This window comes from Alexandromys fortis, unplaced genomic scaffold (genome assembly GCF_014885135.2).
Source record: "Alexandromys fortis isolate MF-2015 unplaced genomic scaffold, M_Fortis_MF-2015_v1.1 scaffold_51, whole genome shotgun sequence".
Taxonomy (NCBI): domain Eukaryota; kingdom Metazoa; phylum Chordata; class Mammalia; order Rodentia; family Cricetidae; genus Alexandromys; species Alexandromys fortis.
Window position 1 is genome coordinate 8,771,841 of NW_026067925.1, and position 15,078 is coordinate 8,786,918.

General features: G+C 49.9%; 1 protein-coding gene across 2 annotated transcripts in view; it reads left to right on the forward strand.

Annotated features, from left to right (window-relative positions):
• The first annotated feature begins 1,793 nt into the window (after nucleotides 1-1,793).
• Cnih3 (cornichon family AMPA receptor auxiliary protein 3) overlaps nucleotides 1,794-15,078 on the forward strand; it is a 95,659-nt gene continuing 82,374 nt past the window's right edge. For both annotated transcript variants that reach the window (XM_050143042.1, XM_050143043.1), the window contains exon 1: nucleotides 1,794-2,067. In XM_050143042.1, the coding sequence (XP_049998999.1) occupies nucleotides 1,987-2,067 (81 nt within the window). In that variant the 5' untranslated portion in view covers nucleotides 1,794-1,986. The remainder of the gene's footprint in view (nucleotides 2,068-15,078) is intronic.

Consider the following 15,078-nt stretch of genomic DNA (forward strand, 5'->3'; position numbering starts at 1 on the left):
GTTTTGGGGGTAACCAGCTTTCTGCTTTGTTTTAAGGCTTGCAACAGGAGAAAACTCATGCCTGCTACAGTAAACCTGGCTAAGAATCCATGGTTGGGGAATTGTTAATGCCCAGAGGACGACTTACTACAATCAGTTTGCTAAATGGAAATAGTATCAGATTGCCCTCTAACTTTGTATCTCTATACCTAGATTAGCGCAGTTCTCAGATCTCCTGAGGAAAGTTTCTTTGTGCAGTGGAGAACAGCTAATGAGGAAACACACAACCTGTCAGTGTGCAGTGGAGTGTTCAGCCATCCCCAGGTGTGACAACTATTATCACACCCTTGCCAGTCATCTTCCAGGACATTTCTTTTTGCCTTCTAGACTGACTCACCTGAAATTCAAGTTCTATCTGCAGGATTGGAACCTTTTTCATTGCGTGATTATGATACAAACATTTACGATGCCAAAGCCCTGTGGTGGAGTGTGCAGTCCCCACAATTTACGGATTGACTGGGTACCAAGTGCTCCCTGCTAGGTCCTGTTTAGTTTGAAGGTACTCATTACTACTTTTCTGATAAGGAAAGCAGGTTTCATTTGAGGCTAAGAAAGTTGGAGGTATGAGGGAGTCTGCCTCCAACAGTACGAGGTGGAGACAATGCCACAGAGCAACATGGAGACGCTGCTGCCTTAATCGATGGCACCAGGTTCCTTCAACCCCAAAGTCAGCTGGAATGGGATCGTGTAGCATGCCAGGGGTGGGCTCTAATGCAGGATTCTGCGCGGTGGGGGGAGTACGGGGGTAGGGGGTACAGTGCTCAGGTTGGGTTGAAAAGGCACTTCCAGATCAAGAGTACCTTACAGTCTGAGAAATCTGCCATGGCAGGACCCAACCAACAGGAGCCAAGCCACTCCCGCGTCCAAGTCCCCTCACTTCCCGCTCTAATGTGCACAAAACTGCTGGAAGCCTAGGGGCGGCGGGCGCGTCATCGCCATAGCCTTCCGCCTTCCCACTCGCTCTGGGCGCACGTGCTTAAAGAGTCCCTGCCCCTCCCGCCTCCGCGCGCGGGGCCGCAAGTTTCCTCCGAGAGGCGGGCGCACACCGCGTCTCCTCGCCACCGCCTCCCCGGACCCGAGCGCTGCAGTCTCCGCCCGCGGGGAGGGCGCGCTCCGGAGCCGGCAGGGTGGGGCGCCTCGAGGGAGGGGTCCCAGCGCCGCAGTCTTCGCGGCGCCCGCGACAGCAGCAGCAGGTGGAGCCCCGCTCAGTCGCGAGCAGCACTTGGCCGGAAACCCGCGCCACGGCCGCCCGGCTGGGAGCTGGCCCGCTAGGCTGGAGCCCACGCCGCCCCGGTCCGACCCAGTTTCCCAGGCACCGGGTTACGGAAGCCGGCGGCCGGGGGACCGCGGTTGGAGCCGGGGCCGGATGCATCTCCGTGCGCACAGCTGCGTTGGAAGACCCCAGCCCAGGGTGCAGGACTAACGGGACCTGGCTCGCCTCGGCTGCCACCTAAAGACTTGTGCTCGGGGACAGATCGGCTGTGGGATTGAGGACCTCGGAACCCCCGCATCTAGCCGGACGCTCCCGGAGTCTGGGTGGCGCGCTCGCTTCACCGCTCCAGAGTGGACAGAGAGGCGCTTTCCAGGGGACCGGACCTCCTCGCCTGGTCCTCTCTGGAGTCCTCGCACCCGATGCCTGTTGGTCTTAAGAGCCTCCCTAGTTGACACAGGTCTGCAGGTGTTCTCTACTGGTTAGATTTCTTCTTTGGCTAGGGGAACAGTTGCCGCCAGCAACATTCTGTGCCCGTGGCCGCTCCACGTCCTGGGTCTCCCGTTCTGCCCGTATCTTGCCGGCTTCACGGACCCTCAACTCTACCTTTGCTTGTTGTGCGTGCTCCTAGCCTTTGGTTTTACCGGGAGTGTGCAGACGTTTTCCTGGCTCCCATTTGGGAGGGCACTGGTCTCCAGGGAACGGCTTTGTGTGTGTTGGGATCGGGGTCCTCAACCATGGCCTTCACTTTCGCTGCTTTCTGCTACATGCTGTCCCTGGTGCTCTGCGCTGCGCTCATCTTCTTCGCTATCTGGCACGTGAGTAACCTGCTACCGGCTTCTAACTCTTTTGCCCCAAAGACCCACTCAACTCCACCCAGGCCCACCTCGGTTCCTCATTTCACCTGCCTTCTACACATCGCAGGCGTGGGCGGACTGTGAGGCCAGATAGAAGCATTTGTTGAGCAGACCTTGTCTATCTCCCTTGTCCCGGGGCAGGATACACAATTCTTGGCATCCCCGAGACCAGGCGGTACAGGTACTGGGCGGGAGCACCTTTGCCCTGGCTGGAGCTTGTGACTCGCGGATCCTCTGCTCGGGGCACTCTCCTGGGCGTGGCAAGGTGTCCTGGACAGGTTCGAAGTAGTGGCTTAAAACCCTATCTGCCGGGCTCCCCACTCCCCATCCCCTCCTGCAGAAAAGAAGAAGCGCTGCTGGTGGCCCAGGCAATTAGTCAAGTAACTATAACAACTAAACATTTAAAATGTCAGCATCTGTGGTGGGTTGCGTTCAGACATAATTGGAGACAAAGTGGAAACACAACCAGAGTGCCTTGTAAGAGGAAGGAGGGAGAGGCCAGGCGGGAGGGGAGGGAAATCAAGAGGGATGGGAGTTAAGAAGAGAGAGGGAGGAAGACCAGGATAAATAAGGTTTCAGTGTGATCTGGTCAGGCCCATCATCCCTGGGACCCTGGCTTCCTTCCAGTGTGGAGAGCAGATGGGTCGTAGGTCATCAAGTGTGGTGTGGTGTAGAGCCCAGGACTCCCGAAGAGGAGTAGGTCTCCTGTGGACTCGGTCACATTTCACAAGCCCTTGACCCCTTAGCTTCCTTCTGAGGCTGGTTAAGGTCCCCATTCTCATCCTGGGGAGGATGATCAGAAGGGGCCAAGATCCTAGTGACTGATAACCGCTGTTGGCAGCCGTGCCCTTCCAGCAGGGTGGGGCGATAGGAGGGACCCTGAGACCAACTCCTGGAGGCTCTGGGGAACCTTGGAGAGCTTGTGTACAATAGATGACCCAGAAGGGAGAAGACTGGGGAGTAGTTGAGATGCTGGTGTTTTGTCTGAGTGGTTTCTAGTGTGAGAGGGTTTGTCTTAAAATAGAACCCTGCATCTCCTGCCATAAGGGCTGTGGCAAGGAGCAGAAGGAGAGCGTCTGGGGAGGAGGAAGGGGCTTCTAACCCCTGGACTCTGAGAAGACCCTGTAGAGTACGTCTAAATGTCCACCTCTTTCTAAGATTGTGTAATCACTTACCAGTGGTTTAGGAATGGATTCCGATGCAGGAACTTGGGGGCTGATATAAAAAGTCCTGTTAGATGTAATAGGATTTGTCCTCTCTGCCCTGGAATGCTGGGTCTATTCTACTGCAGACAGGGGGATTTGAGGCTGTTGGCAATTGCTAAGAAAAAAAAAAAATGAAACCGTACCAGGTTTAGGATAAAAAGGGGTTCAGGGTAGCAAGTGCCTAAGTATGCAGCAGAGATCTGCTTCCATGTTCTAAAGGAACTTCCTCGGCTTCTTTGTATTTGGAGAGGGAGCCACTTTCTTGAAGGCTAATACTTAATTTGCTGTTTCGTTCTGGTTTTGCTTTGTCTGGAGGGTAGCAGATCCTGAGAGCACCCCAAACTCCTTCAGACTTGGCACTCACTGCATTGGCCCCTGAAGCAGGGTGGGTCCCAAGAAAGAATTCTCTCCTCTCCCTCAGGGTGCATGTGGGTGAGGTTGGGGAGGGGAACAGACACTTCAAGAACAAGTTAATTAAGTGGATGATTTGTGCAGCTAAGTTGACCAAGTGATGTCTGAATGTCCTAGCGATCCTGCGCTGGCCTCTACCCCCAACCCTCATGACCCAAACTGAGGGAGTACAATGTAGTCAAATCCCAAGTCAGGTCCTGTTGGTACAGTTAGTGGAAGTGACATGGTGACAACAGGCACAGTCCCTGTTCCCTAGTCCTTTCCTTCTCTCTCTGAGCCAAGCAATCCCATCCCCACCAGTGATTTGATTCCTGAACACCGAAAGGGGCACTCAGATATGATCTGATTCCCTCATGCACACACTGTGTGTTTGTGGGTATTGGTTGAATGGTGGTAACTATACCAACCTAATATTTAGGAGAGTTAGTAGATGGTGCATTTGCCTTCTTTCCAGCATCTTATATTTCTATACATTTCCTGGTCTGATGAGTCATATTGATTGCTTAGCGTGTATTGCCATCCCAAACAATGAATCCGCATTTAATACGCAGTGTTTAAAATGCCTGCATCCCTTGGGCCAGAAGAGATGCAGGCTGTAGGTTTTCCCCCTTCTGTTTATCTGTACACGCACATGCCTACTTAAGGGAAATAATGGAAGTTCCTGTTTACCCAGTATTAGTCCTCCACCCTCGGACCTGTGTAGTCTGGAGAAGATCTCTCAGGTGTACCTCCAGTTACCCCCACCTCCCCTCCTCGACCTCCCCGGATATCTAGAAGCAAAGATGGATGTGGCTCGTCATAAGCACATTTAAACATTGATTTTTGCCTTGGAAATCTCTCTGCACTGTTTTCACATGAAACTATTTCCCATCAGCCACTGCATTTGGGTACATTTGTCATGGTTTGCAGAAGCCGAGTGAGACTGAGCTCTTCGTTCGTTTGTTGGAAACCATGGCTTTGTGTTCTTCGTGGATATTGCCTCTCACATGCCAGGGCATCGTTTAGTCCCCACAGATGACTTTTTTTGCACGGGAAGAAACTATAGTTCTGAAACTTCCCAAGCGTGTGCAACTTGCTTGTGTTGGACCTGGGATTTGATTTGAGTCTGTGAGACTCTTACGGTCAAGCCCTTTCCCCAGCTGTAATCACTGGCTTTGAATTATTGATTTAATAATAGTTTCTACCCAAAACATTACCTTCTATGTCAATAAGATATTTAGAATTGGAACTTCTGATTGGAGTATAGCAAAGTTCAAAACAGTACGCATCTTTCCCTTCCCTTCTACCTTTTGTTTTGTTTTGCTTTGTTTTGTAGTCAGAGTATTGATATATAGTCCAGGCTGGCCCAGAATTCACCCTCATCCCACCTCTGTCCCTGAAGTGCTAGTATTACAAGCATCTGTGCATTCCTCTTTAAAAGAAGAAATTCTACTCCATCTTCTTGAAAAGTAGACTTGCTTATGAAAGCCAAAGGGTAGAGGTTCATTTCCAGAAAGTTTGAAAATACAGCCATATGCAAGGGAACAAAAGTCACCCGCTCCTTTCTATCCAGAGAAGACTGGGTGTTTTTAAATGCATTTAAAAGGCTGCATGTGGATGCAGCCCACAAGTGTCTTGAAAGGTTTGCTCCATGGAGCGATGTCTGTTTCCAGCCAGCCTGAGATGAACAGTGTTTACTCACAATTCAGAATCTTCTCTGCTCCAGCTTGGCCGAGCCTGTTTGCAGACGGTCTCATTACACAAACACAGATGAAGCTGTTCTGTGAGAAGATCAAAGATGCATTACCGCTTATTTCAGGCTTTTAGTTTTCCAGGTTTTTAATGTCTAGAGTCCCCCTGAACTTCCGCAGTTAACAAATAAAATTAGTCCCCAGTGACGCTCTCTAGAAAGGCTTGATGTATCGCCCCATCTCGAAATGGCTTTGGGCTCATGCCGGCATTTACCCTTAGAGTTTGAGTGCACCTCACGGGTGATAATGAGTCCTAGTCGGCTGAAGGAAAGTTTTACTAGACAGTCTTCATGGCTGGACCTTTCGGCCAGTTCTAACCTGTCAGACCCAGCCACTAGGAACACGTCTCACTTTCCCCAGTTATCCATCTATAAGAAGAAAGGCGGGAGTGTTTTGTGAAACTGGGTGCTTGGGGGGTTCATTGTAACCTTTCTCTTGGGCATCTTTTTTGACCTGCTCTGAGCCAGGGGCAGCACAGCCCCTTCCAGCCCTTCCCTGGCCTCCACTGCTGGTCTGTTTAGATCAAGCCATCCTCTAGCATTCAGAGCCAGCCACCTGCAGCTGCTGCCTGTCCACTCTGTCCCCGGCCACCCCACAGACTCTCTCCACCCACGTAGGAAGAGAAGGGCCTTTACTGCCCATCCCTGTTGTCTGCATCTGAGGATGATCCCGGGGCACGGAGGAGCTTCACAAGCTTTATACTGGATTCTCCTGCCCTTCTGCCTGGCCCATTTCTGACTGCCCTTGGGGACCACACCCTAGGTAGCCAGGGGCACACATCCTATTCTGGACTTTGGTGCTTTGGAACCTGGAGAACTACAACTGATGCCAAAAATGACCAGCCATTCCAGGAGACTCAGAGTCCTTGATACCAGGGGCAGTCTTCCTGCAAGGGCAGCGGAGGAGCGGGGAAGGGAGAAGACAATGGTGGATCTGGTGGGCTCCCTCTGTCCAGTGTGATATGTTTCCTCCTGGCAGGGGCCTGGGCGCACTGGTGAAACCGGAGGGCTCCCCCTGTCGGTTGTGATATTCACTTCTCATTTCAGCTTGTGTCGAGTGTTGGCTGGCCACCTCCCAAAGCCAGTCTTGTCATCATCGTATCTCCATCAATCATGCTGTAAGAGCAGCGGAGGGAATAGAACTCGGAGGCTCTGGAAACAAGCCAGTGCTGGCTGGCAGAGCCTCATCAGTCACTGATGTTTCTAGGCTTCCTAAGCTTGGATGTGGCAGAGGCCCCAAGGCAGTTTTTCTCTAACTCTTTGGTCTCCGAACAAAGGCAGGCGAAGCCGTGTGGCCTTGCCATGCGGGTTTCTACCCAACCCTGAGAGCACATCTGACTTCTCTTTCTTCCTGTCCCCTCCACTCACCGCTCTCTGTTGTCTGCTGTGTGTTCATGTGACTCTGCCCTCCATTCTTGGGACCAGTTTTCTCCTATAGACTTTCTTCCCACAAGGTGAGAAGTGCCTAATGTCCCCGTCAACGTGCTGTCTGATGGTGTCTTCTCCATTCTTTTCTGTCACTGTCTTTTACCTCTGTGGGCCACTCCCTGCAGGATCCACCAAGGATTTGGGCCTAGTCGTAGTCACATCCTCACGGACCTGTGTTGTGCCTGGTACTGAACTGACCTAGTGCCCTCAGTGAATACTGAGCACTCACTGCCCTGCACTGATCAGGAGCACTCACTGCCCTGCACTGATCAGGAGCACTCACTGCCCTGCACTGATCAGGAGCACTTACTGCCCCGCACTGATCAGGAGCACTCACTGCCCTGCACTGATCAGGAGCACTTACTGCCCTGCATTGATCAGGAGCACTCACTGCCCTGCACTGATCAGGAGCACTTACTGCCCTGCATTGATCAGGAGCACTCACTGCCCTGCACTGATCAGGAGCACTTACTGCCCTGCACTGATCAGGAGCACTCACTGCCCTGCACTGATCAGGAGCACTTACTGCCCTGCATTGATCAGGAGCACTCACTGCCCTGCACTGATCAGGAGCACTCACTGCCCTGCTGTCTTGGTCTTTCCTGTTGCTGTAACAGAACATGGTGTATCATTTAGCAGGAACAAGAGAAGTTTATTTGACTCACAGTTAAGGGTGCTCACAGGTCCCGGATCTAAGGGCTGCACCTGGCAAAGCCTTTCTTATTGCTTCACAACATGATGGAAGGCACCACAGGGCATGAGAGCATGTGTTCCGGAGAGGGAACACCTTACCTTTAGAGCTAATTCTTCCTACAATAACAGCTTTAATCCACTCATGAAGGTGGTATCCCGTGACCTCGTTGTCTCTTAAAGACAGTTTTTCTCTTTATACCATCACAATTGCAATTAAATTTCAACATGGTTTTTGATGAAACAGTCAGACCATAGTACCCGCCCTCCATGAATTTCTCCATGTATGCTCTGGCAAATCCGTTTCTTCCCTGGCTCAGGTCATGATCTCCCTTATGTTGAAGCTGATTTATTCCTTGAATATTGATTAGATGTGTTTCCCTGTATCCTTAGTGCCTTACCCCACAACCGTGTCTCAGGTCTCCAAGTCTCTTCTCTTTGCAGACAGGTTTTACCCCTTTCTCTTTAAGTTCTTCTCTCAGACACATAGTATGCTGGGAGCGGATAAAGCCAAACGCTCTGCATCCATTATCGAGGCCTGGACAAGGTCGGTGTTCACCAGAGGCGTTTCTTCCCTGATTTTAAGATATTTGTTGACCGCCTTTGACCCATGCTCTATGCCCACAGTGCTTCTTCGCTCAGTGCCTGCCAAGGACACTGGCAGACCTCTGCTGGACCATCTCTGGGTACCAGTTAGTGCTATGGAGGCCTCTCTGTGGTCTTGCCATCGCTGCTTGTGTCTTCCTTGTGGCTGTATTCCCGTTATTCTTTGGACCTTGTATTGTTTTTCTCTTTCTACCCTGGATGCTTTCCCATGTTTCTAGCTGGTTGTTTTCTTTCTGCCTCTTAGTCCTGCCCTTAGGCCAGGCCTGCCTCTGCCCCTGTGGACTGCCTGCCTCATGCCCTTTTGGTTCCACACTGAACCCGTGTGCCTTCATCACTCAAGGCTTCAGTGGACCTGGTCCCCACCTAGTGACCTTTCCACTCCCTCTTTCTTAGTTACCGTTAGGTGTTAGCTTTCTGTCACGAAGAGAGTGATATAAAAGATTCTCTTGGGCTCATAGATCTGAAGTTCTAGTTCATGATCCTGCGGCCTGATGGTGTTTGGTCTCTATTGAGGTAGTCCATCATGGGTATGAAGCAGAGAAAAATCATAAATCATATGAACCAGGAAGCAACAAGAAAGAGAATGAAGAGATTGGGGTCCCTTAATCTCCTGTAAGGGCACACCTTAAATGATGGAATTCTCTCCTAAAGGTACTGCCTCCAACTGTGTGGCTCCAAGACCAAGCCTTTAATCTGTGCCCCTGGGAACATGCACCATCCCAACATGGTCACACACATACCTGCACCATCTACCTTGCCTCATGACCCTGCTTTGGGCCAGGCTTCATTTGTTCTTCCTTAGAGTATAATATCCCTTCCATGTTGTAATATGAGCAGCGGTGCTGCTTCCTGGGTCTTCCTCCATCACTTCCATATTGGCCTCCTGAGTTTTCATCTCACTTGAATGAATCCACCTGCTGCGCCCCGCCCCCTCCCCCCCAGAAAGGTAGTTCCAACATCAGAAAGAATCTCTGCATGTCATCCGCATACGAAAACCCCTTCTGGCTTTTACTTAACGAACCTTAAAGGACTTCCAAGACTAGGTCCAGTTAGCAGTTTCCTCTCACTTGACATCTTCTGTGCTTCAGCTAGTTCCCGCGTGGGCCCTTCCACATCCCTGGAATGCTGTCTGCTCACCTCCATTCCTTATTGGGCTGGCTGAGTTCCAGCCTTACATTCTCTGTGAAGCCTCCGCCCACCCTGTCCATTTCTTCCGTCCCTTGCCTTACATCCCATGGTTCCACAGGTCATGCAGCCCTAGGCTCCTGGTTCATGGGGATTGGAACGGCTGCTGTCTGTTGTGTCCTCCGTATCCAGAGCATGGTAGTGCAATGATTAGAGCCGCTACAGCGGAATAAGTCCATTCAGCATCCGGCTAATGTGCTGGATCAACCAAGCTTGACAAATTCTTCCTTGATGAATAGCTTCCTAGATTTACAATTGTCATGGGGAGGGTTTCTAAAATTATACATTTCTGGATCTGCAGGAGGCCTGCGGCATCCCAGACATGGTGGCTCTGTGAGGGAAGGTTGTCCACTGTTCTATTCTGTGAAGAGACACTATGACCAAGGCAGCTTATAAATGAAGGTGTTTAATTGGGGGCTGGCTTACAGTTTCAGAGGGTTAGTGCACGTACATCATGTCAGGAAGCATGGCAGCAGCAGGCTCTGTGCCGCGGCAATAACTGAGAGCTTGCGTCTGGTCCACAAGTACATAGGAAGTGAGTAGAGAGTGAGACTGGGCCTGGCAGGAGACCTTGAAATCTCAAAGCCACCCCAATGACACACCTCCTCCAACAAGGACCAAACATTCAAATACATGAGCCTATGAGGTCATGCTTGTTCAAACCACCACAGCAGTGAGTTTTATAGTCCAGCGTCTCTAGGCAGAGGGGAGATGCTCAAAGGGACAAGTCAAGGGGGGAGGTCCTTGTACTTGCAGAACAAATATTCTTACTCACTGAGCCATCTCATCAGCATCTGTGATACCCATGAGAATTTTATTACATTTATTATGTGTGTATCCGTGTCTGTGTGTGAGCACACACACGTGCACTCACGCACAGCCATGGTGCAGGTGTGGAGGTCAGAGAACAGCTTGTGGGAGTCACTGTCCTCTCCACCACGTGGGTCCAGGAGGTCACTCATGCTGTCAGGCTTGGTGGCCAGTGCCTTTTCCTGCTAAGCCGTCTCCCCAGGCCCCGTGAGACCCATTTTTTTGGTCATAATTGTGAAATACACCATTCTCTCACACCACTTGGCAACCAGATATAGATAGTCTCCTTGTGGCTCAGAAGACACAAATATTAAATTCTAGCTCATATGTTTGCAATTCAGGTCGCTTCTTCTTACGGTGACTGAAGGGACCTCAGAAAGGAAGCTGAATTGTGCAGCTTGGAGGAGAGGCACCAAGTGGGTCCTGCTGCAGACAGGGCAGCTGTGCCCATGCATTCCAACCTCAGATCTGGGGGGCTAGGGTGGCTGCTGCTGGGGGGGGTCATTTATGTCCGGTGTCTGAATCTTCATGGGTGACTGAGATTTTGTCTGCTTGATAGTACTGGGATTCTGATTAAATCTCTTAAAGGTCATGAAAACTCCCAAGGGCACAATTAAGTCCTGAGTTGGTCTGTGAATAAGCAATGTAGAACTTAATGATGAGGCTGGCAAGTATTTTTAATTTAGCATAGGGTGAGAGGCAAACATGAGACTTTCTTACATATGCCAAACTAAAGCCAAAACAAAGAGCAAGGTATCTACACTGAGGGTAGGCTGAAGTGAAGCCACTGGCATTTCCGTGTACACCGTATGGCACCTGGGATGGGGAGCTTTAAGCTGACTTGGTGAGAACTAGAATTACCTGGGAGGAGTGTCTAAGTGGGTTGTCAACCTTGGGTTGGTCTGTGGGCGTGTCTGTGAGGGCTTGTCTTAATTCAGTTAAAGAATGTGGGAAGATCCCGCCCACTGTGGGCAGCACTATTCTTTAGGCAAGGCTCCTGAACTCTTAAGAGTGGAGAAGTAGAACCGACCACAAGCAAGCAAGCAAGGGACAGGCAAGCTTTATTTATTAAACCACAGACAGAATATCACTGCAGTGAGCATGAATACATACATACAGTTTCTCACAATGGTGGAAGTAATGTGACTGGCTGTTTGAAATTCTTGCCTTGACTTCCTCACGAGGAATGGTCAGCTGGAGTTGTAAGTTGTCACAAACACTTTCCCCTGCAAGTTGCTTCATGTCAGGGTGTTTTATCATAGCCACAGAGATGAAACTCAGCACCCTAGACACTAAACAATGTGACAGGCTTGAGGAGGTGGCCCTACATCAGGATGTGGGATCAAAGACTCTGCTTAGGATCCCGGGGCGGAGGAAGATGCTGCAGGAAGATGTTCGAAGTCCTGCCTGCTTTTGCACCCCGTCTCCCACCAACCGCCATCTCGGAGCCCCAGCACCACACTTAGACTGCATCGGCCTTTGGGTGTGTTTGTTTGTTACTCTGGCCACAAAGGAAAATCATCTCTCCTGAATCTAAATTCCCTGTGTTCTTTCTTTCCCACGGGAGGCCTCTGTTCTCATCTTAGCCATTCTGTGCTTCAGTCCGTCGCCAGCTCCCACGACACTGACAGACTCAGATGGTTCATTGGGACCTCTGTGTCCATGCGCATGCCCATGTCCTCACACACTTTAACATGTGAACATATGCCTTGGCTTCTCAAATGATGCAGAAGCTGATGGTAAGGGTGATTTCAGTCTGGAGCAGTCATAGAATTTTGAGGGACATGGTGGCTACATGTTGACACATGGCTGGTGGGTGGTGGCTCTCCGACTGTTGACAGGGATAAGTCATCTCTGGCAGCTTCATTTGGTCTGTGAAGCCAGATGTTTACAGGTTTCATCATTGGAAGAAGAGGGAGTCTATAGCTTTGGGGATAGTGGTGACCCCTGTAGAGTGGGGTCTAGCAATTGGCCCTGCTGGGTGGCGTACTGCAGGTGCTGAGCACAGCATCCACTAGGATGCTCCTGTGTCTTCTCTGTGGCTACGAGAAGGACCAGTGTGGTATAAAGGCCTGTATTGTACAAGGTTCAAGTGCACAGGAAAGTGTAGTCTCAGTAGAGTGCCTCTGTGGCATTTGCCAGGCCCTGAGTTCAACTCTGGGTGCCAGAGAGCAATCACAAACACAACACAACTGTGCCTCTGTAGCTGCTATGGCCTTCCGTGCAGGCACAGGAAGGGCAGGCGCTGGCTGCTTCCGTCTGTCTCCAGAACTTGTGCAGATGCTAATCAAGTGTGTGCGGAACTGGATTGTTTTCTGTCCAGCTGTCAGCTAATTGGTCTCGTGCACAACTAAACTTAGACTAGCTCCCCTGTTGCCTGGTTCCTCTAGTTTGGTCCTGCTTCTAGCCTTAGCTACATCTCCTCCGACTACCTGGGAGAGAAAGGGTTCTCGTTAGCTCTACAGCTTCTACTCTGGGGGGGTCTGTGTAGCTTCTCTAACATTTTAAAATTTGATTTTTTTTAAAAAAATTGTGGCACAACACAGAAGATGTTGTCTTAACTATTCTAATTTCCCTCTAAACACACCATGGGTACACTGAGTGTGTTCATGCTTTTGCATCCATCCACCACCCATCTCCAGAGCTTCACCTCTAAACTGAAATCCACCCCATCAAATAGTAACTTCCTGTTCCCTTTAGTCCTGGCATCTGCTCTTCTACTTTCTATGAATTTCACAATTCTAGGTACTTTATTTATATAAATCGAGAAAACAGCGTTTTTTTTCTTTCTTCCTGGCTTGTTTCACTTGATGTCATGCCTGCAAGTTTCACCCATGTGATGGCATAGATGGCAGTTGGGTTCCTTGTTAAACTGAGTACCGTTCTGTTAGGTGTTTATGCCACATGTTACACAGCCACTCGTCTGTCAATGAGCGCACGGTCGGATGCCGAATCTTGGTTGTTGATTGGATTGGGAGATGCCTAGTGAACTGTCAAGGTGCGCGCTGGGTGTGGCTGTGAGGTCATTTCCAGAGATGACTCACTCACGGGTAGGCAAACCCTAAAGGCTCACCCTGAATGTGTGTGGCCTCATCCTGTAGCATGGGGCATGGATGGAACTAAAAGCAAGAAGAAGAGGAAAGAGGCAAAGTGTGTACACCTGTGTTCTCGATTCCTCTAGAGTGAGCATATATCCCATTTGTTTTTTTCTGTTGTCCCGATCTTGGCTCAGCACCAAGATGATTCCGGAGCCTTTGAATATCAACTTACAGTGAGTCTCTAGGGCATTTTATGCCTCTAACCTCAGTCTCTAGGGCATTTCATGGTTGGTCTTTCTTACTGAATACTGCCAGCCTCTTGGATGGAGAAGCTGCCAGCTTTCCCAGCTGGTGTAGAAGGTCCGTCTGTATTTGTGTTGCTTTCATTGGTTATTAAATAAACTGCCTTGGCCTAGTTGATAGGGCAGAATTCAGGTAGGTGGGGAAGACAGAACAGAATTCTGGGAAGAAGGGCAGAGTGGCAGACACCATGAATCTCCGGCCTGAGATGGATGTAAGTTAGGATCTTGCTGGTAAGCCGCAGTCATGTGGTGATACACAGATTTAATAGAAATGGGTTAATCAAGATGTGAGAGTTAGCCAATAAGAGCCTAGAGCCAATGGGCCAGGCAGTAATTTAATTAATACAATTTCTATCTGGTTATTTCAGGGGTTAAGCTAGCAGGGTGGCCGGATGTGGCCTGTGCCTCATACTACACCCAGCTCTCTGGGCCGCTGAGGCCATCGTGGGGCTAATCAGCCTCTGATTGTGTGAGTCAGCCTAATGGACTCCCTCTTGTAATTATGCATATTCTTTTGGTTTAGGTCCTCTGGAGAACCCCGACTAATCCTCTTGACTTATTTCCGTCTTGTCATTGTGAGCGACACTACAGTGAGCACCATACACAAATGCCTACCCAAGACCAGCTACCAGTTCTGTGCAAATAGTAAAAGTAGAATACCCAGATCACATGATCATTCTGTGACTCCTCTAATCTTACACAGAGAAACTCTCTGGGTCTCTCATCTCTCTTCTCTGCTCTTCCTTGTCCCTTTGGTCCCTGGCAGGTACCGTTCAAATTAAGCACACTTCTCTTTCTGTGATCAAATGACCGAGAGAAACAGGTTAAGGAAGCAAAGCATTATTGCCCCCTTTCAGCCTGCCATGGCACAGGGGGTGTGGTGCAGCAGAATGGCTCACATTGTGGCAGCCAGGGAAGCATGAAGAAGGGAGAGGGACCCAACACAAGCATATCCCATAAGAAGCAACTTCCTTCTGCTAGGCCCCAACTTCCTAGAATTTCCAGAACTGTCTAGAATAGTATCACTAGGGATCAGACTTCCAATAGCAGACCTCTGGGACATCCCAGATCTGTGCACTGAAATACCTGGCACACTGGGTGGTGGTGGCACACACCTTTAGTCCCAGGACTCTGGAGGCTGAGGCAAGCAGATCTCTGAGTTTGAGGCCAGCCTCATCTACAGAGAGAGAGTTCCAGGGCTGCACAGGGAAACCCTGTCTCAGAGGCTGAAGGGGGTGGTGGTGAAGAAGAAGAAATTCCTGGCCAGGCTTATTGCATTATTTCTATTCTATAAACAATTATAAGATCCTTACTTAAATCTTAGTAAGCTTTAGTTGCCAGAAATTATAAATGGTCCTTAAGCAGAGATTTTAAATTCTAAATCAAAGACCACTCTCCCAGGAGTCTGCCTGTGACCATAGCCAGTTATTTCAGGGGATTCCATCAAGAAGAGATTAATAGTGTTTCCCATAATTTTAGGGTGGAGAAAGTTCAAGGCTGTCTGTGAACTGACAATTGCACCTGCTATTAGGAGATAAAAAGGGTATCTTGCCAAAAAAAATTTTGTA